General features: G+C 37.3%; 1 protein-coding gene across 1 annotated transcript in view; it reads right to left on the bottom strand.

Moving 5' to 3' along the window:
• GABRA4 (gamma-aminobutyric acid type A receptor subunit alpha4) overlaps window positions 1–27,473 on the bottom strand; it is a 62,010-nt gene that overhangs the window by 7,867 nt on the left and 26,670 nt on the right. Inside the window, exon 8 of the mRNA XM_045815994.2 lies at window positions 27,139–27,398. Within this exon, the coding sequence (XP_045671950.1) occupies window positions 27,139–27,398 (260 nt within the window). The remainder of the gene's footprint in view (window positions 1–27,138; window positions 27,399–27,473) is intronic.

The raw sequence follows: 27,473 nt of genomic DNA, 5'->3' as shown, positions 1-27,473 counted from the left end.
TAATTCAACCCTTCCAAATTAAAAACAAACAAGGCTAATAATGAACGGGTTTATCTTCTAGAATATCAATGAGTCAAATATTTTAAAAATCCAATAATGTAAAGACAGTTATTCCAAGCCATTCTGACAGGACCTCAGGGGCTAGCCACACATCTTATTTAATAAGGAAACAAACAAGTACAGTAGAGCAGCTGAAACTACACTCCCAGGTAATGATTTACTGAGGACTCTCAGTAGTGTTTTTAGAAAATGCTACCACATAGAAATGAATAACATCTCCTCCAAATAAATATGCTAAATATTTCATAAATAGTTACCAGGGGACTCAATCATACATTGAACAACAAAATGTAGAAATGAAAATGCTAAGTTCTCTATTTATTGTATTTCATTTTCTCCCAATGTTACCATTTAATTCAGTGTTTGTATTTCCATAAGCTATGAAAATACTACTTTCAATATCAGGCACTGGGATAAAAAAATTTATGTCTTCAATTTGAAATTACCAGAGAACAAGACCTTACAGAATTTATTCATTTTGTCTTTACAGGTTTAGAAGCTGAAAGTTTAAAATATTAGGATTTCTTGAAGACATGCAGTGTGGTGGTTAATTTTATTTCACAGTGATTGCTTGCGCCTCTTTTTATTTGCCAATGCTTTGTATGTTAAATATATGGCTCTAGCAGAGGGAATCTCTTTGTCGGAGCTTTCACTAGTCAGAGCAGAAGCTCTCAGTTTGATCAAGTGGACTTGACCAGAATGCTACCCGCAGTTGCTCTGGGAGCTGCATTCACCGATGCTCCCAACATAACCCTGGAGAGGGTAGAGGGCAAAGGACACTTCACTCATTTTATCCAAATGCAAACGTTAACCTGGATGAATCTTGTCTTGCTTATTAATGAAAAGCAGCATTATAGTCATTCTAAGTGTTTATAAGATTAACCTGGGGGGGTGCCTGGGGGGCTCAGTTGGTTAAGCATCCGACTCTTGGTTTTGGCTCAGGTCATGATCTCAGGGTCTTGAGATGGAGCCCCACGATGGGCTCCATGCTCAGCAGGGAGATTGCTTGAGATTCTCTTCCTCTCCCTCTTCCTCTGCCCCTCTCCTGCTCACATGTGTGCATGCTCTCTTGCTCTCTCTCAAATAAATCAATAAATCTTAAAAAAAAAAAAAAAGAATAACCAGGGAGCTATTAAAAACTCAGTCTCAGGCCTATTTGCAGGAAGCCTTATTTATTAGATATGTTATTGCTAATGATCAGAGGTCAGAAATTGGGAAACACTGGCTAAATAATTAGGATTATGTGCTCCCAAATCAGACAGACCTGGACACAAATATTGAATTTGCCTTTTACTAACTGTGAGATACCTGGCAAGTTATTTAACCTCTTGAAACCTCAAAATTCTTGCCAAAACAAGAGTAATAATGGTACCTTCCTCATAATGAATAAATAAAATAATGCATGTAAGGTACTTATAACGTCCAGCACATAGTAGGCATCAAACAAACATTATATAGAAATAATCCAGCAGAAGGTAGATAATGAGATCCTGTCCCCAGAAGAAAAAGGTATGTCACTCATAAATAAATCCCACTATGGTAAATAAACTTTTAGAAGATATTTTCTGGATTTCTACAAAAATATGACCGCCATTTCTAACAATCAGAAAGGTGGAGGAACACTGAAGCAAGGGACAGTCTGTGGTGTAGGAGGAAGTCATCCATGAAAAGGATGTTGTTGGCTGAAATGAGAAATAAATATGAGGAAATACAAAATGCGATACAAAATTAAAATGCATATTTAACACAGTAAATGGAAGAATTAACACTATAGTAAATCCTATAACTTGTGATGTAAGACAAATATAAAAAGCTCTTCTAGGAAAAAAATAGCAACAACAGCAACAATGGTTAACTTTTGCTGAGTGGTTCTTCTGCAACTGGCACTCAGCTAACATGCTTTTAACTAATTAGCTGCCACAACCATGTGTCATGCTCCATGTAGGAAAAACTGTAGCCGTGAGTATTTCGATGTCCAAAAATGATGTAGGTTATATAAAAAAAGGAATCTCATATATTACATCAGATCACTGGTCTCTTTCTGGAACTTTCCAACTGTTAGTAAAGTCTAGAAACTAGTCATCAGGGAAACAGCAAAGACTGGAGGAAGTGATGTAATCCAGCTTCGAGGAGGATAGTCACACCACATTATACCATGAAAAGACATACGCAGAACATTGGCTCAAAATGAGAACTTTGGCAACCTACTTTGGCTGGCCCACTTTCTAAATATAATGGAATATTAAAAAGAATTGAATCTGTCGATATATTGTTCTTGCACTATAGTATCACTTTTCTCTCTTATTTCAATTACGGAAGTCAAAAGGACTTTCTTCCACATTTAAATTGGATGCAGGAAATGGGGCAGTGAGAACACTAGACTTGGGATAGTAGAAGGCAACAAAAGTCAAAGAAGGTAAAATAATCAAAAGATTAAGAGGTTTTAGTCATTACTAAAAACTGCACTGTGTCGCGCTCCAAATTCATATGTTAAAGTCCTAACCATGCACCGTGTGATTGTATTGGAGATAGGATCTTTAAGGAAGTGATTAAGGCTAAATTAGGTCATAATGATAGAGCCCTGATCAGCTAAAACCAGTAACTTTATAAAAGAAGAAGAAACACCACGAGCTCTTTCTCTGTGTCCAGAGAGGATACAACAAGAAGGCAGCCATCTGCAAGCCAGAAAGAGAGCTCTCACCGAAACCAGCCCTGCTGGAACCTTGACCTTGGATTTTCTAGCCTTTAGAACCACGAGAAAACACATTTCTGTTGCTTAAGCCATTTTTGCTATGGCAGCCTGAGCCGACTAAAACAATTCTCTAACTTCAATAAAAATTGAATACACTAACTTCAATAAATTGAAGGCATATATATTTTAAGATTTTTAAAATACTGAATATTAATTAATCTCATAAGAAAAAATTAACAGAACCTAAACAAGCTTGCAGCTCTCTCTCTTTTCAGATTTTTTTCTTTGTTTCTAGTCTGTTCTCTTCTCCACTGAGGGAGTATAACCCCAAATCCTGGATAAAGTTAAGATACAAGACAAACAGAGAATGGAGATGCCTTTGACAGGAATTAAGCATTGATCTCTTTGTAATATTCTTAGTTGTTCTTGATGAATAAAAATACTTTCATACATTCCAGGGAGCATCTACATTCTCTTCCTAAACTGAACAAATTGCTTGGATGTAAGATTCCTCTGGGATACTTTTTGAGCTCCTTTCATCTTCTCTTCACTCAAATCAGAGGAATTTGGTTAACTGGGGCTTTTATTTATCTTTCTAGTTTGGACTTAGCTCCAGATCCTTCTTAACAACCCCATACTTTTCCCTAAATATTTTTGCCTCTCTTCCTATTATGACTTTACTATCTGACTCTCTCTTTCTTTCTCTCTCTTTCTGTGTGTGTGTGTGTGTGTGTGTGCGTGTGTTGTAAATTTCAGGGCACTTATTTGTTTAAATATTGGGAAAATATCATTAATAATATAATTTATAACTTTTCTTTTCCACATTTTATATTAAGATTTTTTTTAATCCTTAAAAGTGGCATTAATATAAGTAGATATCTGATTAAACACTGCAAAAGAAATCTTACCAAGTTTTTAAATCCCTAACGTGGGTGGCCAAACGAATTTATTTTTTAAAGCATGCACATCATCCTATGGAAATGATTTGCTTCAGCTTCAAAATATTCGGAAAATTACAATTGAACTTAGAAAACATTTAGACACTGCTTTTTTTCTTACTATAGACTTGATAAGATTTGATTATAATAAAATTGTGCTATGATAAATACCCACCCAGAAGGATTCAGGTTCATGCCAACCATACAGGAGGCTGATATACTGAGTAGCCTGAGTCATAATTTTATCTGCATCGGCAAAGGCAACAGGAGAACTATCCAAAAAGCAGTAATTTATCAAGACCAGATTCTCAGTATACATCTGCTGGAAGGAAACATTTCAAAGTTCGAGCATTATCAGTCACATCCCTTTGTAAAATCATAGCTACGCGGTGTAAGAAAGCCTTCGATGAGCCGAGAACCTTACCTAAAACAGGCTGAGTTTCTTTACAATATTAGACAATGTTTGCCTACTGAATCTAAACATTTATAATAGCTTCAGTAGATTTATTTAGGAAAAAGAGCTCAAGTGCCATGCTTCATCTCTTGTTGGAAGTGAGTAGAAGATCCACAATCAAGCTCATAAGCGATAAAGGACTTACTAAAGGCATTGATTCACCCCATTATTAATTTGTCCAACATATATGTATTGAGTGTCCAGTTTTTCAAGTTACTTTGCTGAGCATTGGGAGTACAGAAGTGAAAAAAAATACAGTGTTGGCAACTTCTCTCAGGAATTATTTAAAAAATTATAATAACCAATAAATGCTATAAAGGAAAATTAAGGAAATTAGGGAGTACATTACCTGGTCTGATTGCTGAGAAAGCCTCTTTGAGAAAGTGAGTGAAACTTTAGGGATGAGTAAGGCTTAACCAGGTAAAGGAGGGACTGGGGGGGAAAGGAAGGAAGTGCCGTATGGTAGTAGGGACAAATGCTAAAGATTTCTCTCAGTAGCATAAGGATAAGGAAGGCTGAGAAACTTCCTTGTCAGCTAAATTTGAGATCCCTGAGAATGTTCTAAAATCTTCCTTTTCTTTTCCTCCTCTTTCATTGTTTTGAAATGGGCAATTAAGGCAATGCTTTTCATTCAGGGCTACTCTCACATAATTAATGTCTGATGCTAACACTTGCCAGACAGAGACCATGAATCCCCACCAACATCTGTACGATGTACTGAGTACTTACTATGGACCAAGCACTACACTAAATGGTTTTCACAAATAACCTCACATATTTCCTGCAACCACCTGGGAGCTAGTATTAACATTCTTGGTTTTTCCAGTGACGACACTAAAGCCTAGAAAAGTTAGGTACTTCTCCCAAGGTCAGACAATTAAAATGGGTCAGGAGCATGATTTGAATCCCAGACCCACACTGTTAACCACTTCGGGATGCTGCCTACAACAGCAAATGCATATGTTAATGGGATTGAAGGAAAGCAGAAAAGGATTTACCTGAAATACGTCCCCAACAACCCAAACCAGGTGAGCGACAATTACAAATGCTTGGTTTTTCAGAATTGATTTTATTTACATTTATTTGGTTTCTATCAGAAGCTAAATACTGTATTATGCTTTGACTCACAAAAAAATCTTTCTCTAATTAATCCTTCCTTTCCAGTATGTGTGAAAATTGTTCTAGTTTTACAGATTCCTCTTTCTCCCGTTCGTCCTTATATTCTTCCTACTCCTTTGGTGCTTGGTTGTCATGACCTGTTTATAGACATTACGCTGTATCTCAGCTATCCTGTACATTTTGAACGGTTTTAAAATGAATCCACATTACCCCTCAAAATCTGTATCTGCTATATAATGAAAATATTTTTATGATGATCTTCTGCAAGAGGGCAGCTGTGCTCCAACTTTCTTCCCCAAACTTTCTCTTAAGTTGGCATATAGCACTTTCAAAAGATGTTTAAAAATTTACTATTCAAGTATATGATATGCTAAAGCCGAATCATTTTTCCCCCTGACGCATAAGACACTGCAGTTTCAACGTTAATTGTAACCCAGAGAAGGTATCAACACAAGCAGTAGCTCTAGGTTCCGACTTGAGAATGATTCTTCAGACATGTAATTATCTACAAGTAATTAAAGTTAATGAAGTTCAGCAATCCATGTGCCAAATTATGTATAAAGTTAATGTGTGTACATATGTGTGTGTAGTAGAAGAGGTCTCATTAAGCCACCTATTGTGTATGCTCTTGTATTTCCAAAATCAATCCCTTTCCCTAGACTTTACGAATGGAAGCACAGTCAATTGGTCATAAAGCATATGCTGAATTATCCTTTTAACACAATGCATTACAAATCTACTCCATCTACAGTAAAACAGCGCATTAAGTCAGAACAAATTGACAGCCTACCATGACACCACTTGGTAGCTCTTACATTATCAAACAGACGACCCCCCAAATTGCTGAAGCCATTTAGATTTTCTCCAGGAAATAATTTGACTTGTCCTGAAGAGTAAGTACCATGCTATCAGCTATAGTTTCCAATGGGGCATTATCAAAACCATTCAACATTTAACAAGGCTCTCAGGCTGAAACAGCTGTTCATCCAAAGTGAAAATTTTAAAACTTTCTCTGAGCCTAGATAATCTTACTTGAGCTAGAAAATAAAGTATTAGACTATTTTGCATGTTCTACCACTTTATGACAAGAAAGACAATTTTGCACTTCAGTAAAGGCAGATTGCAAATTTAGCATGAATTGAACCAGTAGCTGAGTTGCAATTTATGGTAAACGGCTCATCAGCACATTAATGTATACCACCAAGATAACCACTTCAGCCAAGCAGGCCAGAAGCTAGATGGCCCAAATATCTGGTAGGAAGCAAGAAAATTGTGCCCTCTACAAACGTCTATAAAATGAATCTTAAAACCAAAAGCTACCAAATATCTATCTTCATTATCGTTCTTATTGGCAGGATATTAGTAGTTAAAAACCAAAGTCAGAACCAAAGGTTCTGAAATCAGGTAGATTCAAGTTTCGGATTCTGCTAAATACTAGCTCTGTGACCTTGGGGGGAGTTATTTAGCCTCTCTGTGCTTCGGATTTCTCCTGGGTAAAATGAGGATAATAACAATAGTACTTAGAGTGACTGATGGGGTAGTATCCATAAGGTGCTTAACACACTACTGAGAGCACAGTAAGCAATCAGTGCTTGTTAAATATTAATATCATATTGTATCATTTCATATTCTAAGGTAAAAATGTGGATAGTCCCTATGAGGTAAAATACTACAACATAAGTTTCCATTATTTCTCTCCTCAGATATTCACTGTATTTTTTTCAATAGAACTAAAATTAAATGAATACTGTACACCTCAGAAAATGTTGGAAATATATGGGAACACTGTGCCCTGCTCAAAATTCATCTTATTTCCTATTTCTAGATGGAGATAATCAGCTCTGTTCCTTGGAGCAATGCTAAGAACTAGCTAAAACCCAACTTGCCCAGATCTGTCAATTGCAGGAAGAGATAATCAAAGGTTCCTGTTCAAAAGGTTTCCTTCTGGGCTGATGGATGTTTGAAGAGAGAAACAAAATCAGGAATCCTGTGATTTTGTTCTACTTAATTATGTTAGCAATTAAAAAAAAATTCACACTTTCCCAACACATACTAAAATTTCTCTTACATCACAAAAAAGCAAATGAAAATATCAACTCCCTCAATTCCTCAAGCTTTTGACCCCTTCTAACTACCGTTCTTTCTATCACTGCCAATTCAGGGGAAAATTGTCTACATTTATTATTCCTGATTCTTCACCTGTCACTTACTCTTCAACCCATTATTATCTTATATCCCCTCCTATCTTTCCCTTAAAACTCTTTGTGGATTATTCCAACAGCACTTTTTAAAATCTGTGTCTCACCTACTATCTCGGCAGCATCTAAAACTTTTGGTCACTTCTTCCTTCTTTTTTCCCATAAACTTCACAGTCTAGTCATGTTCCCCTTACCTTTCTCAGTCTCCGATGTGGGATGCTCTTCCTCTGCCTAAACTAAAATGCTATCTTTCCAGAGGGTTCAACTCTCAGACATCTCCATTTTCTCCATTGTTGGGTAAATAAGCCTGTCCTTGGATCACCATCTCTATATCAATATTATAAAATCAATGTCTACTTCCCAAATTTTTCTCCAACCTGAAGACCCATATATCCAGGAGAGTATCACTCAGATACACTAGAAGCATACTAACATTTTAATTGGTTCATTCATACATCCACTCACTTATTCATCCCATTATTCAACACATATTTATTGAGTGTTTATTTATATTTCGGGCACTGTTCTTGGCTCTGGTGATACAAAAGTCGAGAAACAGCCAAAATTCTTACTCTTACAGAAACTACATTTTTGTCCAAAGTCAAATCTATATACAAATTTATTCATATCCTATGAATTCAACGTATTTATCCTTACAAATACATCCCACCTTACAAATACATCCATAATAACACTTTGGTGATCTGGGCCCTGCCTCTCAGTCCAGTCTTATCTTCCCTATTATTCTCAAAGCCTCCTCATAACTACCTTGTTACCCTAGGGTGCCTTGCTGTTGGTGCCTTGTCTGTTTTTATTTGGTTTACCCAGGACATTACTCCAGACAAAATGGTGGCTTACTGCCTTTCTCTGACTAGAGGGTACTCTGTCTACAGAACTTTGATCGGGGGGAGAGAGTTTGACCAAAAGTTCAAGTTAATATCTCTTGAGTAATCCTAATTAACAAGAGACAAGAGTTGGTAAATAAGTATCCCACTTCTTTGTCAACCAGTGGGACAATTCTGAGGTGTGTTCCACACCTTCTCCGAGAGAATCTCTAGATGATGAGTACGGACTGGTAAATCTGCTTATTAATCATCCTTTATTGAATTTTCTTCCTTTCCATCTTAATTTCCTCACAGTGCTTCTTGGGATCACCTCAAAAAATAAAATGCTTGCACATAAATCCTTGCAGCAGAGCTCCGCTTTCGGGGAAACCCGATTAAAACACCTGGACTCTTGCAGGATGTCTTCATTTAGTTCTACAAGTATCAGCTGTATTGTCTTCCTTCCAGATCTTTGCACATACCCCTCACTGCCTTCTTTCCTCCATCTCATTTACCTCCCTTCTATGTTTTCAAAGGTAGTACTCAGCTATTGATTCCTCTGAGAAATTCAATGTGACACATCCACCACCATCGTCAGAATACCCCACCACAGAGATGCTAATCTGAACCGTTACATCTTCACTCAGCATTCTAGGCTTTTTCCTAACCTAGCATGTAGCATACTGTGGGAGTGCCTCTCCCAACTGTGGGTTCCTTAGGGCTGCAGGGTTCTTATGTTTTCCCTTTCCCACTAACTAGCACAGTACCAAGCACGAAGAGCTAGTCAATAAAAACAAGTCAAATGAATAATAAATAAATGATGAGCAAACTGTATTGAAATAAATCAACAACAAAATCATTCCCTCCTATACACTCGGAACAGCAAAAATGAGTCTCACACAATGTGTCTCAGGAGATAAGTAGTTGGCAAAGCTATATAGCCAAAAGCAGTGCATTTAAACCCACTTGGAAACCAGATGACATTCATTTATTCTACCCAGATTATACTTCCTGGGCTACTACAGTAGTTAATGAACTGTTTAATGAGTCAATCCTGGAATATTAACTGATAACCAGAATTAAACGCCTTTCCTCTCCTATTTTATACATTGGCTTGTTTAAAAGTATGACTGGATGATTGCGATTGAGCAGCGGAGCACTGCGTCCTGGATCAACCTTCTCCTTCCCTCACCCTCTGCTGCTACACGGGAAAAGCATGAGGTTCCCAGGCACCAACCTGCCTTTACAGGAGCAAAGCAATGGGAAACGTGAGTCTCTCCTTCAAACCAGTTGGAACATGTAGCCAGTGGCTGAAATAGCTTGTTAAACAAGGACTGGATTTTTCCTCTCAATCATAGTTCTAAAGCTATCAGTTATTGAAAAGCTGATTTTCAAAGCACACACTAGAACAGCTTTTCTGTACAGCTGCAATGCTATTTAAATCTTCCATGAATATATCCACAAACCCAAGAAAATTCTAAGCTGAAATACTGCTCTTAGAAAGGACATAGTAAAATAAGACCCTATTGGGGAAAAAAACCAGGAAGTGAAATCTGGTCGTTAATTTTAATATTGAAATGATAAAATCAAGCCTATGGTTTCTACTCCTCCAAGCTAGAAAACCGCTTAAAATCACTATTTGGAAGGTCAGCCTATAAGGTTCTTTTGTGAGACTCTTTGGTGGACAGTAGCAGTCTGCCTCCCACTCGTTCTTTAATACACCTCAGAAATGTGGATAAATGTCCCAGCTTGTGCTGTGGTGAGGCTGGAAATAGATGTAGAAGAAGCAGCAAGGCAATGGTTTGGCGACACTACACTGATCGATGGGAGGCAAGATCATCCTTGGAAATGACCGACCCCTGAACCTAAGTTTCTCTCCACAGTAAATCTCAAGTCCTATCTGCCAGGCCACTGTGAGGGAATTCCCAGTACCCCACCGGTGATCCTGGCACCACGGAGGCCACACTTTAATGTCACATTACCAGCCATATCATTCACCTGCTGTGGTCAAGCAGCCCCACTGCAACGTTCAGGCTGCCTTTAGAGTATTTTATAATGTTGATACCTCTTTGAATTTCATCATAGTGGAAACTTCTAGACTCTAGCCAGCTGTGTCACAATCTGAGGTTCCCTCATTTAAGACATTCAATTTCTTCAAATTACCTACACATGAAATTCTATTGAGCACCAGTCACTATTAGAAATATTTTAGAGTCATTCGTTTGGCTGTCGATGAAAACCAGCTGACATTATATTTAAGAAAGTTCACTGAAGTCACCGACCAAAGAAAAGCCATGATGAAAACTGTTCTGTGTCCCATCAAGAATTGTGTAGCGCCGTGGCTCACATCTGCTATTTCTTAACTCCCAATATAACGGGATCTTCAGACCAGGGCCAAATGAACCTTGCTAAATTATGGATTCACTTCAAATAAGGAAATGCCATGCTATCCTATGAATATGCCAGGATGATTATAAGACATAAGACAAAGGGTGCACACAGCCTCAACACCTAGCACGATTCCTGGCACAAGTGGGAGTGTGAACTCAACAATGATTTGTTGAATAAACAGATGCATGAACGTGCATAAGCTGAGATGCTGACGTTTAAGAAAGGCTTACTAAACACCAGTATATTGAAAGTTCTATACAGATGTCTTGAGTCATCATTTGACCATAAAGCATGAATAAAAAGCTTAGGGCCAAAGAAAATTTGGATCAAGTCCATATTCTAAAGCATTGTGGAATTAATAAATGAAAATTTAATGCCATTTTGAGTTTTTGTTATGCCATGGAAACCTGCTGGTCCCTTGGTTTTAAAATAATTTTCCAGCATACTAAAATCAGAACTTTTCTCTCATGTTGTTCTTTCCTTTGTTTCCATAGGAAACAGTGACTTCCAGGCATCCGAGATGACACAACATAGATTGCCAAATTGCATGCCACCCGCAGTTGCCAAGGAGATAATGTATGTCATTCCTACAAATAACATGTTGCTCACGCCTTCATTTCCTTTATCTAGCTTTTTAAGATATTCTTCGCCTGAACGAATTCAGATAACGTTCACTGTGAACTGATGGAAACATTCCTTTTTTAAAAATGTGTTTACCCCATTCCCCCAAGACACTTGATAGCATCACACATGCCGTCTGTGGAAGGTCTGAGCATATTTTATGCCGATTTTAGAAGCAATGATTCAGCAGTTTTCGCTGGAAAAAAAAAATGCATCCTGAATTCTGTCTGCTTGCATTCTAAGTAAAGGTTCAATTAAATCCACACCTGGCACTAACATATTCCAGTTTGAATTGGTCTACCACAAAAGCAGCTGCACTCAGTTGAATTTACATGGGAAGGAAAAGAAGGAAAAGTTATAGCAAGCAAAGGGGGGGAAAGATGGATGGAAAGAAGGAAGAAAGGAAAGGAGGGAGGGAAGGCGGGAAAGTAGGAAAACATATTTACTGAGCACCTACAGTATTCCAGATTAAACATCTGTAAGATAAACAGAATTAGAGAAATTAAAGATCCTGGCTGACATCATTTCACTAGCAAGAGGTTGAGTCAGTATTTGAATTTGAGTATATCTGGCTTTTTTTTTTTTAAGATTTTATTTATTTATGTGACAGAGAGACAGCCAGCGAGAGAGGGAACACAGCAGAGGAGTGGGAGAGGAAGAAGCAAGCTTCCAGCAGAGAAGCCCGATGTGGGACTCGATCCCGGAACGCCGGGATCACGCCCTGAGCCGAAGGCAGACACTTAACGACTGCGCTACCCAGGCGCCCCTAGTATATCTGGCTTTTTCAGAAGCATATGCTTTTCAGTTGTCTAGTGCGTAACAAATCACCCCAAACAGTCCCTTTCATGGCTTTGGAGGTTGACTGGACTCAGCTCGGCAGCTCTCACTCAGTGTCTCTCAGGTGGGTTTAGTGAGAGTGGCTGGGGCCGGAGCCACCTTGAAGGCATCCTCATTCACATTTCTGGGAGTTGATAATGGGATCGTCAGCGGAAATACCCTCCCTGTGGTCTCTCCATGTGTCCTGGGTTCCTTACAGCATGATAGCTGGGTCCCGATAGGGGATCTCAGGAGAGCCAGCCTCGATGTCACATAGCACCACTTCTACTGGGCTCACAGCCCCCCTGCTCAACCAGATTCAAGTGTGAGGGAGCATAGACTCCCCCTCCCATTGTAAGAAATGTATGGCAGATGACCAGTGGGGAGGAGGTCTTATTACAACTACCTCGAAAAATGTTTTCTGTCACAGTATATTTTTTGCAATACTCCAAATGCCTCAAACAGCCTGAAACCCAGCCTTCAAAGGCTCTCTTTATCTGGTTGGTGGAGTAACTGGGGAGGGAACGGTTAAAATGCTCAGCTTTAAAAGAGGAGTGAAGCAACTTTTACTGTCAGCTTGATGAATTGTGAAAAAAACCGAACATTGAAATTAAACTTTGGAATGAGTTTCTGATTAATTTTTGTGTGTGCTTAGCAGAATCCCTTTTTACTCGTGCGTTGTCAATTTTCAAAGCATTTGGATATCATGAAAACTAACTCTACGCTAAAATTATATTGTGGCATACTCATACATAAGTTAGCACTGTATAGTATTACCAAAAAGTGCTTTTATCTAATTTAGCTTTTTGTACTTTATCTCATTTTTAATCTAATTATCTTTTTGTACTTAGATAAATGGGAATTTCCTACGTGAATTATCGGTTATACCTGCTCAACACGGGGCATGCATAGGTAGAAATAGTAACACCAAGTGAATGGCTGTTACAAAGGGTAACATAGTCTACGTGGAGCTATGTTCTTGTCATCTTAATCTGTCATTTACCATGAATTTATCAGGAGGCTTCTGGCTAATGTCTTTATCTTCTCAGCACTCTTATAAATTGTTCTAATAGTGAAACTAGCTAGGACTACACCATGAGATCGTCCAGGTGATACGAAACAGCCATAAGCCCTCCACTGACCACCCAATTTGTATTTTAACCATTAAAATGATCACATTTATTTATCCTTTGGAAATCAATCAAACTATTGTCATAAATAAAGAGAACCTCAGCCAGAAAATAAGATATTAACGACATGAAGAAAGAACACCATGGAGTAAACATAATAATTGGATTGTGGAGCACATTCAAACTGGGGAAGAACATTATGGTGAGCTAGTGAAAAGCAACAAATTCTGTCTCATTGCTTACATTACTGAGAGTGTATGATTGTGCTTACTCTACTGTGCTAAGAAATTGGTCTGGAATAAACATATATAATGTACATATTTAATGTAGCTATTTTTGAAATGATTAGCTCTACCATGAATCGGGCTGTACTACATCTTGCTAAATCAGGGATTATGAATATCATAATCCCAAACAACAGCAGAGTTCTTTCTTCCTTCCCAAAATAAGTCTGGCACATACTCTCATTCAGACCAACACAAAAGATGAAATCTTAGGATATCTTCTGTTAGGGCTTGAAGGGAAAAAAATTGAAGTGCTTAGGTAACACACAAGACAATGACAGCAAGTGCATGGCAGAAAGGACATCTTATTCAGTATTTCTCTTCTTATTTTCATACTTCTGATTTCACCTCACGTGTTTCAGCTCCAAATTTTACATCTCTCTGTATCCTGGTTTTGTTTTGTTTTTCCACCATGAGGAAGACCATCTGATAACAAAATTCCTGAGAATAAAGCAACAGTATTGATCTGTCTTACATTAAAGAACAACTGGCCTGTATCTTTCACCAACACTGCTCCACAATGAGGACTTGTGATCCCTTTTACTTCAATTTTACGTGTCTTGGAGCTTAGAAACCTCATAATGCTATGATTTCTAATTCTGCAAGTAGCTAGCTGCACTTACTGGCTGCAAAACGACTAGGTAGTAACCAGGAAGTCAATTGTAGCAAATAATTACCTTAAATTGTCTCATGAGATTATGAGATCCCCTATGGATTGTAATTTTAAACTTTAACCCCATTATAAGATGTCTATTAAAGTCATGTATATCTGGATTATAATTTGAAATCATTAACTTAAGTCTTTTAGCAATTTTTCATTGCTGGAAAACTGCTTTTTTATATTTGCTCCATTGTTAGGGTGACTATCTAGTCTATTGGTCAAGCCAGGACATTTTTGTCCCAAACAAATCCTAAATTGGGTAGGCCACAAGGGCAACAGGCAAACAAGGAAAAGTCAGCCTTCCTATTATACATTAATTGAAAAAGAAAACAATAAAAGTTTCCAATTTGCTAGGGATTTGAAGACCACAGAGAAAAAAAAAATGTATGTTTCATTCAATATATGATTTTAAGTCTTTCCATATTCTATCTCAATGATGCTTCGAAACACTTCTTTAAAGTATTTTTAGTAATGAATTTGATAACATAAATTTGGCTATGGTGCAAAAGATATTACCCATTGCAAATGTGCAAAAATGAACGATTTCCATAATTTTGAAAGATGAGTGCATTTCATAAAAAACACTGCGGGAAAATAAGTCTAAGAGAAAAAGAACTTAAATATTGCAAGTACTAAAGGAGAGATTCATTTTTTTTAATTAACCAAAAACAAACAGGATTCACCACATAAAATTTAATTCTATTTTTATGAATCGCTCAGGGATACTAATATAACTTTCTGTCAGCAGATCAAGTCCCCATTGACCATAATCTATTTCAGTCCCGAAATGTATTCTTGTTCTGTGGATAATAGGTAACCTCCTTGGTGCCATTTTTAGATCAGCCCGTCGGCAAACATTAAGCAGAAAGCATGTTAACATTTTTCAGGATCAGCTAAGCCTTTAGCAAAGTGGGTTTCTTGCTTGCAGAAGCAGCAATAGTGAGCTAAACACAGGCGAGAGTGCCCGTTGATGCTCTCCGTCTGTACAGCCTCAACGGCTTCGAGTCAAAATAAAATAAATAAACTAACAAACAATCCTACTGAGAATGTTAAGATGCCCATAGAGGATATGTTCCCATCAGCTCCAGGCACACTGAGTACAGGTCCAACCTAAATCTTGGTCTTCAAAACAAACTCATAAATTTTAAAAATGCTAACCACTATAATCACTGGGACAATTTATTTTTAATTACCTGTTTTGCTGTCAAAAAGAAACAGTTGATAAAGGCAATTGTAAGTCAGTTCTAGGCCTCATCTTCACTTCAAAAGACTGTTTTTGACTTTTTAAAACCATTTTTAACCAGTATTAATGGTATTTTCATATGGTCCAACCTAATAAAAACTGGCTTTTGTCAAAACAATTCACGGGTTCATTTGGCCTTGGAAGGGGAGGCCAGTGAAGGTCAAGTGCTCAGCCCCTGCTCTTCATTCATCACTGCAGTCCACATTTTTTTAGTGATGGATCTGCTTTAAGAATATAACTTTCATATTACTATATGGTTGTCCATCTCTTGCTTGCTTTCTCTGGAAGCATCTTTCAAGCTCCACGAGGCCTGCTTTTTTCACCTTCCAAACGGGATGCGCTTCTCAGTGCTTCTCCATTCAAACCAGCTCTCAGAAAGGTATTGATTATACCCTTTTTTCACATACAACCGAACAGCACTTCCTTATGTGGTAGCGTGTAGGTGTAGCCTGAACGGCACAGTCGAGCGTGACTGTCACCTGCATCTAGTAGTCTGTCTACATCAGGAGCCGGAGTAACCCAAAGGAGACTAAGAGTCAAAGGCATAGCCAATGGAAGGGCAGGGAGAAAACAGCTGCTACATATGAGATACTTCGAAAGAAACCAGGTGGTTTCAGATCAAGAAAGAGTCATGCAGATTTCCTTCTGTAATCCCCAAACTCAGTGTGGGCCTTAAAAAGTTAAAAAAAAAAAAAAAGGCAATACCAGAATGGGCGTATGGGAGTTTTCTCTATTTTTGTTGTCATCTAGGACTTCTCTTTCCTGTCACTATCGTTATTAATAATATTTTATGGAGATGACATTGCATTCATTTATTCTTTGATCCATGAACTCAGTCAACAAATATTGGATGGATTTACTGGGTGCCAGGCTCTGTGCTAAATATTGGTCCTAAAGTTCATAATCTTACAGACTTTTGTTTTTCAATCTATCCAGATGTTCACAAGTGTTCATAGCTGGTTAAGCTAGTAATAATAGTACGCCCATTTTGTATGTGAAGAGTTGGCTTTCCACTCCTTGGATTCGGAGTCTACCCTCAAATGCCAAAGGTGTGGCAGAAGAGAAAGTACAGCTGCACTAAGGATGGGGATCCTTCTTCCTTCATACCTCCTCCTTTTCTTTTAATAGCACAGTTTTTCACTTTCAAGGCACCCCATGATGTCCCCATTAAACTGATTTGGCTTAGATAAACTTTTTTGGGAGGTAAAGACAGAAAGTGCTCACAGAAAAACTAAACCACACCCTCATCCTCACACCTCCATTCTTTTCTTTGAATCCCCTAAAGACTGACTGTAGAGCCCACAATTGTTTTCAGTGAGTCAGACAAAAAGCAAATAAAAGTAATTTTTTTTAAAGTTTGTTTTAGCCAAATTTCCCCCAAAAGAGGGAGAGAGCATGAGATAGAGAAGCCAGATTCACTGGACTACATGGTTGGGAGTCATGAGACTGGAGAGAATAAGTAAGTTCCCCTGCTGGTCATCTTTATGACCATGTTGGAGTTATAAAAATTGAAGTCAAAGTGCGAGAGAAACTGAGGGAGAAAGAAGAGCACCTTGCAGAATAACTAAGTAAGAGGAATATGAAAACTCAGGATCACTATAAAAGAGGCTTTGTGAGAGAACAAGATGTATTATTCAGGCAACAAAGCTAGACAGGGTAAGAGTCTTATGAAATCTGAAATTCCAGAACATAGAAAACCATATCGTGCCATACAATCTGAATGGAACATGCCCTCTCCTTAAATTGACCAAAACACATAATAATCTTCTACCAGAGATATTTTATATGCATAATATCCTCTAATTCATTTAAATGAAATGAAATAATACGCAAACTGATAATTCTTGAAACTTCTAAAACATCTGAGGCTGAGTGAAAAGCTAGAGATTTAGCTATGTATATTATGTTGTGAGAAATTAGTCCCTCAAAATAGCAAAAGGGAAATTGGCAGCTTAGCCAAATAAACCAGAAGGAATGGATAATCTTACATAGTAGCTTAGGAAAGAGAATTTGCTGGAAAATGTAGCTAAACATTGAGGGAATTTGTTTCAAGCAGCTGTAATTTTTGAAGCTGATTTTTTTTCACTCTTAAAAGAAGGGCTGGTTCACTCATATTACTAACATAGATGGAAAAAGATCACCAAATTAATAAAAATTTGAAATACCATTTAAAAAAACGCTTAATAAAATTTCACTGATGGAACTATGTGGTTCCTTCATATATTGCTATCTCTGGCAACTGAGTCTAATGAAATCAATCAGTAATTATTTCTTGAGCACTTGCTAGGTTCTTAGAAAAATATTTGTGCCAGAAGTGCTGGAGAAATAATGGAGTAAATGGAGAAGTAATAAAAAAAATTCCAGTAATAGAGTAATAGTTTATTAATCATATAGCATTGCTAGAATGATCTTTAGGTTGGTCCATGAATATCACAACCCAAGCTAATGGTATTTATAGTAATGAGTTAGCTCATTTCCTTACCATTCTCCTGCATCAGCTGCCCATCGGGAGATTCACCTCACTGCCAGGCTGAGTTCTCCCACCAGCCCTCTCAAAGTTCAGGATGTTTCTTCACGACATTCCCTGATCCCTACAGAATATTTGCTCTCCTTGATGATTTACATCGCTATACTCCGCCACCTGACATAGTACACATTCATTTAGGGCAAAAACTCTCTCTTGAGCTTCTTTAAAATTTCCCCTACAACCTTCAAAACAATTCTTCTGAGCATATGTTCTAAGTAAATATTGTTAATTAAATATATCAACAGGTATAAAACAGGTTATTTCAAATCAAAAAATGATAGTAATACTTTTGAATGTATTTTAAAATGTTTAAAATGTCAAAAAATGGGAAAACCATGGACTGCTCTACAGTTTGTTGAAATGACTGTACTAAATCAATTTATAATTTTTAGCCTTGACAAAATGCCCATGTGTTTTATGCAAAGCTGGAGATTTGGAGAGTGTGACTAATTTTCTGTGATTTTGGCTTCTATGTAAACTAAACTACTTGCTAATGGACAGGGCTTATTTATAAACAGGATAGAGTTCCAAAGTATGGCTTATACTTTCGACAATGTGAACATTAATACAGCCTTTGGGAAACCTGGAACTGGGAGGGCGAACGAGTGGGTGGTGGTAAGGCACAGAGGGTCAGTAGTGATGGTAGCAGGTTATAACCGGGAGCAGCAAGTCCTAGTGGTTGTGAACCTAAACTTCAGAGCCAGATTACCTGGGTTTAAATCTTGGCTTGGTTACTTAACAGCTATAAACCTAAACTTTGGAGCCAGATTACCTGAATTTAAATCTTGGCTTGGTTACTTAGCAGCTGCATGATTTTGGACAAATCACTTAAGCCTCTCTGTGCTTCAATTTCCTCATCTGTAAGCTAGGATGAAGACTGGACAGGACTGCTGTGACGATTATATGTGTTAATATGTATGAAATGTTTAAAATACTCTCTGCTACTTGGTAACATAGTATCATTTGATTCTCTTATTGTTATTGGAACAGTATGATCTTTACTATATAGGTGAGTATAAAATAAGCTGAATATTTTTTTTTTATCTCATTCAGTGAACCCAAAAAGAATCACCCTCCTTCTAATCAGTTTTACTGAAGTAAGCTAATGTTAAAGAATATAAAGCAAGCTGGCATTATTTATAGATAGTAAATGAGTTTGCAGTAATGCAGAATTTTCAATTAGAAGGAAATTTAGGGGGCTCCTGGCTGGCTCAGTCAGTTAAGCGTCTGCCTTCAGTTCAGGTCATGATCTCATGGTCCTGAGATCAAGCCCCGTGGTGGGCTCCCTGCTCAGTGAGAAGTCTGCTTCTCCCTCTCCCTTTGTCCCTCCCCCTGCTTGTTCTCTTTCTCTCTCTTAAATAAATAAATAAAATCTTTTTTAAAGATTAGAAGGAAATTTAGATATAGTCTTGCATAACTTCATTGTCTAACAGAGGAGTACAAACCCAAATACTAGGTTGTGTGATTAAAGCTACACTGGAGAACTGAGAGTAGAGACACAAACTCTTTATGCCTCCTTGTTTTCTCTAGTGAACCGCAGCACCGTGCACGTGAAAGTCTCCAAAACACTTCACCAAGGCTTATTGTCCTCAACCATAAAATTATGTGTATAACAACACAACAATTCATCCTGGGACTCATTGCAGAAATTAGAGATATCTCATGTAAAGCAACCAGCACTATATATTATGTACAGATACACACACATCTATATGGAACATAGTGGACAGTAACAACAAGGATGATGATGGTTACGACGTGCTACCTCCCCTAATTCCATGTACTACATAAATACACTTCACAGCTTCTTCCTTTGCCATGATATTTATAAACATAAAATACATGAAAATAAAAGAAGGGATTTACTATTAATCTATAGCTATACCACACACACACATACACACACACACACACACACACCCTACCCTTATAAATCAAGGTTTATAAGATGCCTTACTCTTTCCTTGAACACTGGCTAATATATCTAGCCTTCCTAAAGCAGCATCAGAATTATGGCATTTCCCATTCTGGAGGAAGAAACAGACTATATATTTCATTATGATGCTAATGTTGGCGTTTTTCTTCCCACGCAGTATTATTACCAATAATCACCCAAATATGCACAACATGGTTTTGATAAGCTATTAAAACTGATTGCTTCTCCTCCTTTTGTCATTTTGAATGATGTCCCTTACTTGTCACTTTTTGTATTTCAAAAAAAATAATGTGGAGTCTCAGCTTAATTCTCTGTCATATAACTTATCATTACCCTCTCTGCTTCTCTACAGCATTCTGCACATTACTCATTATTTAATTACTTGAAATTAATCATTGAATGTTGGTCCTCCCTACTATCCTCATATCAATGAAGGGAGTGAGCACAGTATTCCCAGCATATTGACACTTAATAAGTTTTTCATAAATATATTCATAAATACAATAGGTTCCCAATATGTAATTGAATAAAGAGGCTGGTATTTCAGCAGACAGGTCTGAGGCAGCAGTGAAGATTTCAGAGTAAGTTCCCACTACGAAAAGTATGCTTGTATTAATCTAAACCCAGGACTCAAACAACACTTCTATATCCTAAATATACTACTAACTCACAAGACTACTAGCCTCTCTCTTTCCCTAGACAACCCTCCTAAGTATTGTCTCTGAGTCCTCAGTGCCCTACATGGTGACCGGTGCATAGCAGTTGCTTGGTAAACACTTGTTAAATGACTAGATTTGCTCTCAAGGATTAGCAACATGACAATTTCTCATGAGTCTGCATAAGACATGTAGCAAAATCAAAAGATAAAAAATATGGCTGAAAATGAAACATAATTCTGTTATTCTTGACATAAATCATACCTTTTAGTAATTGTGCAATTAAGCAATTACTCATTGCCTAAAGAGCATTACTAACTACAGAACATTCTGTACTGAACAAGGCATGGGTTTGGGGAGGTACAATTTATATAAGATGTAAAGAATGTCATTAAACTACTGTCACAAACACACGTAAATGTCAAGTGAACTGACAGCACTGCTTCACGTCCTTTTTCAAACTGCCAAAGAAAGAGATTTTTAAACTCAGCTCAGAAATGAAAGAAATATGGACAAATGGAAAAATGAAAGTTTTTTGCGTGTTAGCTTAAACTATTTAAAGAACAGCATTTCTAAGGGGAGTTTTGAGAATGATTAAAATGAAAATCTGAAACTGACCTAGTTTGTACACCCTGTTGCAGTGGAATGAAGCTTGTATATTACCAACCGCTGGGAAATCATTGTATTTAATGCCGATGTTGCTAATAGGCATTGACGTCTGTGTAAGTGATAGGACTAAAATGAGCAAAGGACAACAAATGATGCTTTCCTCCTAATGCACAGTTGCCCTTGTGCTTTACTGAGCTTTTCGTTTTGTCTTATTTTTTTCAAAGCATCCCTCTCAGCTCTACTGCTGCCCACTCGCTAAGCTCAACTGCTGGCAAGTGTGTCTCAGAATGCTAAGACGGAATATCTGCTGTTCTCGATGCCCCCGGCAACCCAGCTCCAGCTCACTACTTAACATCTGTTTGATGTTCTCATTTACTCTGGTGAGAAAGAATTTTACATAAAATACGAATGTTTTTGGACACGGTTGATATTTATATAATTTCAGAGGCACCACATTTCCCATTGTTCAATTCCTAGAGTTGATTCATTATAATCCATCAAAAAACTATAACTATTAAACACCATGCAATGTGCTGTGTGAGGAAACAGAAAGAAACCATAATCAATTTCATTAAGGAGCTCGCCACCTAAGCTAGGTAGATATAGCAATCATATATGAAGCGATTTACTTATACAAAATACTTCAGGATATTATAAATGATAAATTTTGTGATGCATACTTTAAATGTTGAAGATGCTTCAAGAAATAAAGGGTAATAATAACCACACAATTATTTACTGGGCATTACACTTGCACTATGTACTTGACATGTACAATGTTATTTAACCCTCATGATAAGCCTTTCTGGTAGGTTCCATCATCACCCCCACTTTGTAGATGTGGATCCTTGAGACCATGTCCTTGAGATCCTTGACCTCAATCAGAATGAAACACATATGGGAAATAAGGCTTCATCTTGACTTTGAAGAATGGATAGTAAAAAAGGAGATTCTCATGAGTGCACTTAAATTATTGAATCCAAGAGGCACCTTGAATTATTTATATATCTTTATATCATCTTTTTCTTAAAGACTCTAAGTAGAGCAAATAGCTCTTTAATTTTACAAATATCCTTGTAAGAATCTACAAACACTTTAAAATTGAGAAGTCCATGAGAATAGTTACAGTGAAAAGGAAACAAAGAAATTGGATAGATGGGAAAGGAAAGGTATGCAGTGGAGAAGTATGCATTTGCAGTTTGAAAAAAGAAAATCATCATTATCGTGGGAAGGGAGAAAATGTCCTGCTATGGAAATTGCCACTATCTAAACTTGAACTAATTAGCTTCTTCATTAAAGGTGGTTCACTGCTCTTCTCTGTTCTAGTGAATGATGCCACTACGATCTCATCCCCCATTTCCATCAACATTTCTAATCCGTCATTAAGACTTGAATGTCTGTAAAAGTTCTTGTTACTGATATGTAAGGAGGGCTCAGAATATTTTGCTATTGTTATGAATGAAACTGTTGGGCTGATCATTTTATGCATGTATATAATATATATGTTCTACTGTCTACTCTTTACAGGTATATCATAAATTAAATACTATAAAAGGGTTTTAATAAAAGAGAACAAGTTCTGCATTCAGATGCAGCTGAATTAATTTAAATATTGGGTATACCATTTCTTGAGTACATCACTTAACAATTTCAAGCCTCAGTTTCTTCATTTGTAAAATAGTTATCACGACCTTGAAATTAAGTAACACATGTAAAGCATAGCACATAGTACCTGACACAATTTAAGAGCCCAGTTAATTTTAGTCATTATATCATTGGGTTCTTTTCACAAGATACAATATACACTCATAAATGCATACTTTCTAACTGAACAAGGACTATAAGATATATTTTCAAATGATTTTTAAAAAGAGTATTTTAAGAAATCTTCCCCGTTTTTATAGTTATTTATTTTCTAAACCATCCTACTAATCCAAATCACCTCGTCAGTGGGAGAACAGATACTCTCAAAAGCAGTAAGGACATGGAAGGATACAGCCACAACAATGAAGCTCAACTCAAATACTGGAAGGACAGAATCAAAGGCAGAATTAAGGTAATGTTGAGCAGAGAAACAGAACAGCTGCTTTGCCTCTTGAGATGCCCAAAGACATATTCAAGCTGCCCACAGCTGCCCTTAGATTCTGCCAATCTGCCTTTTCTCCTTACTTCATGAATATTCCATACTCCATACGTATTTCAATTCCCCAAGAATAGAAATGGTCACCATAAACCTCTGCCAGGCCATTAACAGTCCATGGGTCACATATGGTGACAATGAATCAAACCACTAGTGACCTTACCAAAGGACTAGTGAATTACCAAATGTCATGTAGACTCTCAGGGCGATTCCAAACCAGTTTAAGCACATTTTAAACACAGGCAGCATCATTCAAGTAAGTAAACAGCCATACAAGTTGGAATACATATTTGAATAAACAAATTTCAGCTGACAAGAATCTCTTACTGAAACTCGAACTTTATATATCCTTAGAATATTTTCTTCCAATAATGTGTTTTAAAATTTTGCTCTTAACACAGTCTTTCTCCTTCTAAATTTCCTTCACCCTCTCTCTCTCTCTCTGTTCCTCTTCCGCTTCCTCCCTCCCTCTCTCAATTTTAATGTGTTCTCAACCTTCAAAGTCGAACTTGATACTGAAGCCATTCAGTGACAACGGACACTCCAAAAGCTGGCTATGCTCTGGCAGGAATCTGGAGTTAGGAGGATGGGTGGGCTAAGCTATTAATCACTGTCTTTAGAACACAGATATTCTTCAAGTAAACTGCTGTGCAGATCTGAGTTATTATACATACATAGTCAAATGCTGTAGAGGACATGAAGCCTATGATGTCTATTTTGACTAGATTTCCTTCCCCACCCTTAAATACTATGAATCTATGCCATCACAAATTTAATCTTCCTGACATCAGTCATGTCACTTGCACGCAGGTCGTGACCCATCCTGCCGAGAGGAGCTACTGAATCAGAGTGGACTTAGTCCATCGCGTGTGTTCAGCTGAGCATGTATTGACAATGGCAACTGCTGCAGCCAAGAGAGATGTTTAAAGGAGTAAACAGAAGATTGTTGGTCCTCTTCCCACCTTTGGACATTAGCTTTATTCTGATTAAGTGGTACTTTGAGGTATTTATAATATTCCATTACAGCATGAGTACAAGTTCACTTTGCAAAAATGAAAAGAGAACTATGCCGACTCATTATAAATAGAAAAAATTATGTATATAAAACATGTCTCCAAATCCAGAATCTCTGGACTTGAGCAATCCTGGGGTTGGGAGAAGTTAATAACTACATGGGAGAGTTTTATACTTTCAACATTATTAGAAAATCATTAGTAGAAATATGTTGCCTTAAAACTTTAAAGTTAATCACTGGTGATATAAAGATATGATATGTAGCTTCCAAAGTCCATGAGAAAATAAAGAATAAGGAATTTAGTAGTAAAAATATATTACAAAAGTACATATTAAGAAAGAATACAAAAAGTATTAAAATCAGACCAAATAGAATTCAAAGGAAAAGGCATTATATGGGACAAAAAAAAGGTTATTTTATGATTAAATATATAGACTGATATGAAAATAGAGCAGTTATGAATCTTTACATGTTGCATATCAGAGCATCAAAATGTATAAAACAAAAAAACGTCAAAATGTGAGAAAATTTTAACACAAATCTCAAATCAGTGGGAGAACTGTTTGTGTCTTTCTTTGGTGTTTGAAAGATCAAGAAGATGAGAGGTGATTTATTAGATGGATGATAATGTTTTAAGTAAAACTGATTTAATAGCTACAAATCAACTTCTTTCAAATTGCCATCAAACACTTACAAGCTTTTAACATAATTCAGAGCATAATGAAAGTATGAATAATATTCACTTTTGTGCAGGTAACATTTCTGAACACAATGTGATACAACTAGAAATAAACAGTGGAGCTAAATAAAACAAATCCACTTCAGAAATTTTAATATTATCTTCCAAATAATTCTTAGCTTATAGAGAAAAACAGCCATGTAACTGTAGAATATTTAGCAAATAATTATGATAATACACATCAAAAGTTTTGAACTATGGCCAAAGCTGTATGTAACACAGCTCATTGCAATAAAGGAAACTTTATTATTAAATAAAAAAACAGTGAAAATAAATTAGTAGGAATTAAACTCAAGAAACTAGAAAAAGAGTAACATAATTAACCTGCAGAATGATGGAAATAAAATAAATCACAAATCAATAATTAGAAAAGAAGCAGTAAAATAAATAAATAAGTAAATAAATACCCAAGACTTAATTTTTTTTTTTTTTTTTTTTTGGAAAGGAATAGTAAGTAGAATGTTTCTACCAAGTCCTCAATACAACAGAAGAAAGCTATTAAAACGACAATCAAAGGCAGAGAGGGCATAAATTTATCCACGGGGAATGGGAAAGGAATAAAGCTGCAGATAATCTTTTTTTTTTTTTCACTGAAAAGAGTATACAGAATCCTTTCCAATGATTTTAAAAATCTTGTGAAATGGGTTCTTCTAGAAGAAAAGGTAAACTACCAAAATTGACTTAATGGGAAGGGCAATAATTTCCCTACCTGCTCACATGCCCTTCTTAGAGAACCAGCACCTAGAGCTCTGTAGGACCTGTAGATTGTTGAACCCTGACCAGTTAATTCCCACAGGGGGTGAGCGCCTAACCTGATTTGTTCTCCGCCATCTTCCCGCGGAGGACCTCCCTGACCACCTATGTTCTGAATGGAATCCCAGCCCTCTTATACCGTGGCTGCAGGTCCGTCCTTCCTCTTAGGGGCTTCTTCCCTACCACAGCTCTGTCACCATCTAACACCCCGCGTGTCTTATTAGTTATGTTCTGTAAATCATCTGTCTCCCTTTCCTCATCCTACACACCTGTCAGCTCCACAGAGCAGGATATTTGTTGCAGGGGGGAGTGGGGTATGTACACTGAGGATTCCCAGACCATGAACAGAGTCTGTCACATGGTTGGCATTGGATGTGTATTTGTCGAATGAGTTAAAAAAAATAATTAAAGGAATTAATGAATGATTCCACAAATAAGGGAATGAGTTATTATCTACAGACAACGAAGTAGATCATTTATAGATACTTTGATTTGGGCTAAAGAGTGTTAGACCTCCTCTTGTGGCAACTACCGTAAGGCTGTGGAGAAGTGACCACAGAAACTTGTCTGCTGATTCAAGAGGAAGCAGAGTAGAGTGAGATTAAGAAAGAAAGAGATAGTGGAGGAGGAGGGGGAGATGGAGGGGGCAGAGGACGAAGAGGAGCTGCCCGTTTGCTTGCCTGTTTTCATGAAGCTCTTGCTGTTTTTGTACAACTGGAGTCCATGAGGAAACGTTACTTTAAAACTTTTTTTTAATCCCAGAATCACTGGTGTGCCCAATGTAAATGACAGCTCTTAGATTTTTATATCCTTTTAGGTCTGTCCCTTTAGGACAATAATTCTTCACCTTTGGTGTTCATCAGCTACAACTATGGGTCTTCTTGTTTATTGGTTTTGTTTTCTCGTTTCATACAAGGGCACAGGCCCCACCAGTCCCCATGGAATAGTTCTAACGTAGAATCACGTTAAGAAGCGCTGCTTGACTTTGTTCAATGAACTCTATGAAAATGACTTCTCAACCCACTCAAAGATATCCACGGGTTCCTCTTAATGGTACACGTCAGATTTTGTCCCTGTCAAAAACTTTTAATTCTGACAGGAGGTTTCAAACAACTAGCTCCATGTAAATCTAGCTCATCCAGACCTGTGTAATTTTTAAGCCATTAATCACAGTTTTAAAGTTTACATGTACAAGGATCCTTTTCTATTTTTCTGGATGTTAAACGACTTACAAATTGTTATCAGGATTTTCAAATTCTCAGTTCTTCCCCTGGCAATGCAAATCTGACCAAAAGGCTGCAATCTGAAACTGAAGGAGATGAAGTCAAATACCTGCAGAGGAGCTTCGGGAGGCTTCTCTCTCTGCACAGGAGCAGCCGGTATTTCCTGGAGGGCTTTCGATGACTTCCTTTTGGCTTTTTCCATTTGAATATTGGTAAAATAATTGACAGCAGCAAACTCAATAAGGGCGGAAAATACGAAAGCAAAGCAGACAGCTATGAACCAATCCATGGCAGTAGCATAGGACACTTTGGGCAAAGAATGCCGTGCGCTGATGCTCAGGGTGGTCATGGTGAGGACTGTGGTTATTCCTTCAGAAGCAAAAGAGCAAAGAGACAAAATACTTTAGCATTAATTCCATGCAAACCAACCAACAAACCTCGGGA

This window comes from Ursus americanus, chromosome 8, assembly GCF_024610735.1.
Source record: "Ursus americanus isolate L20-20 chromosome 8, mUrsAme1.1.p, whole genome shotgun sequence".
NCBI lineage: Eukaryota > Metazoa > Chordata > Mammalia > Carnivora > Ursidae > Ursus > Ursus americanus.
This window is presented reverse-complemented; position numbering and strand designations above follow the sequence as displayed.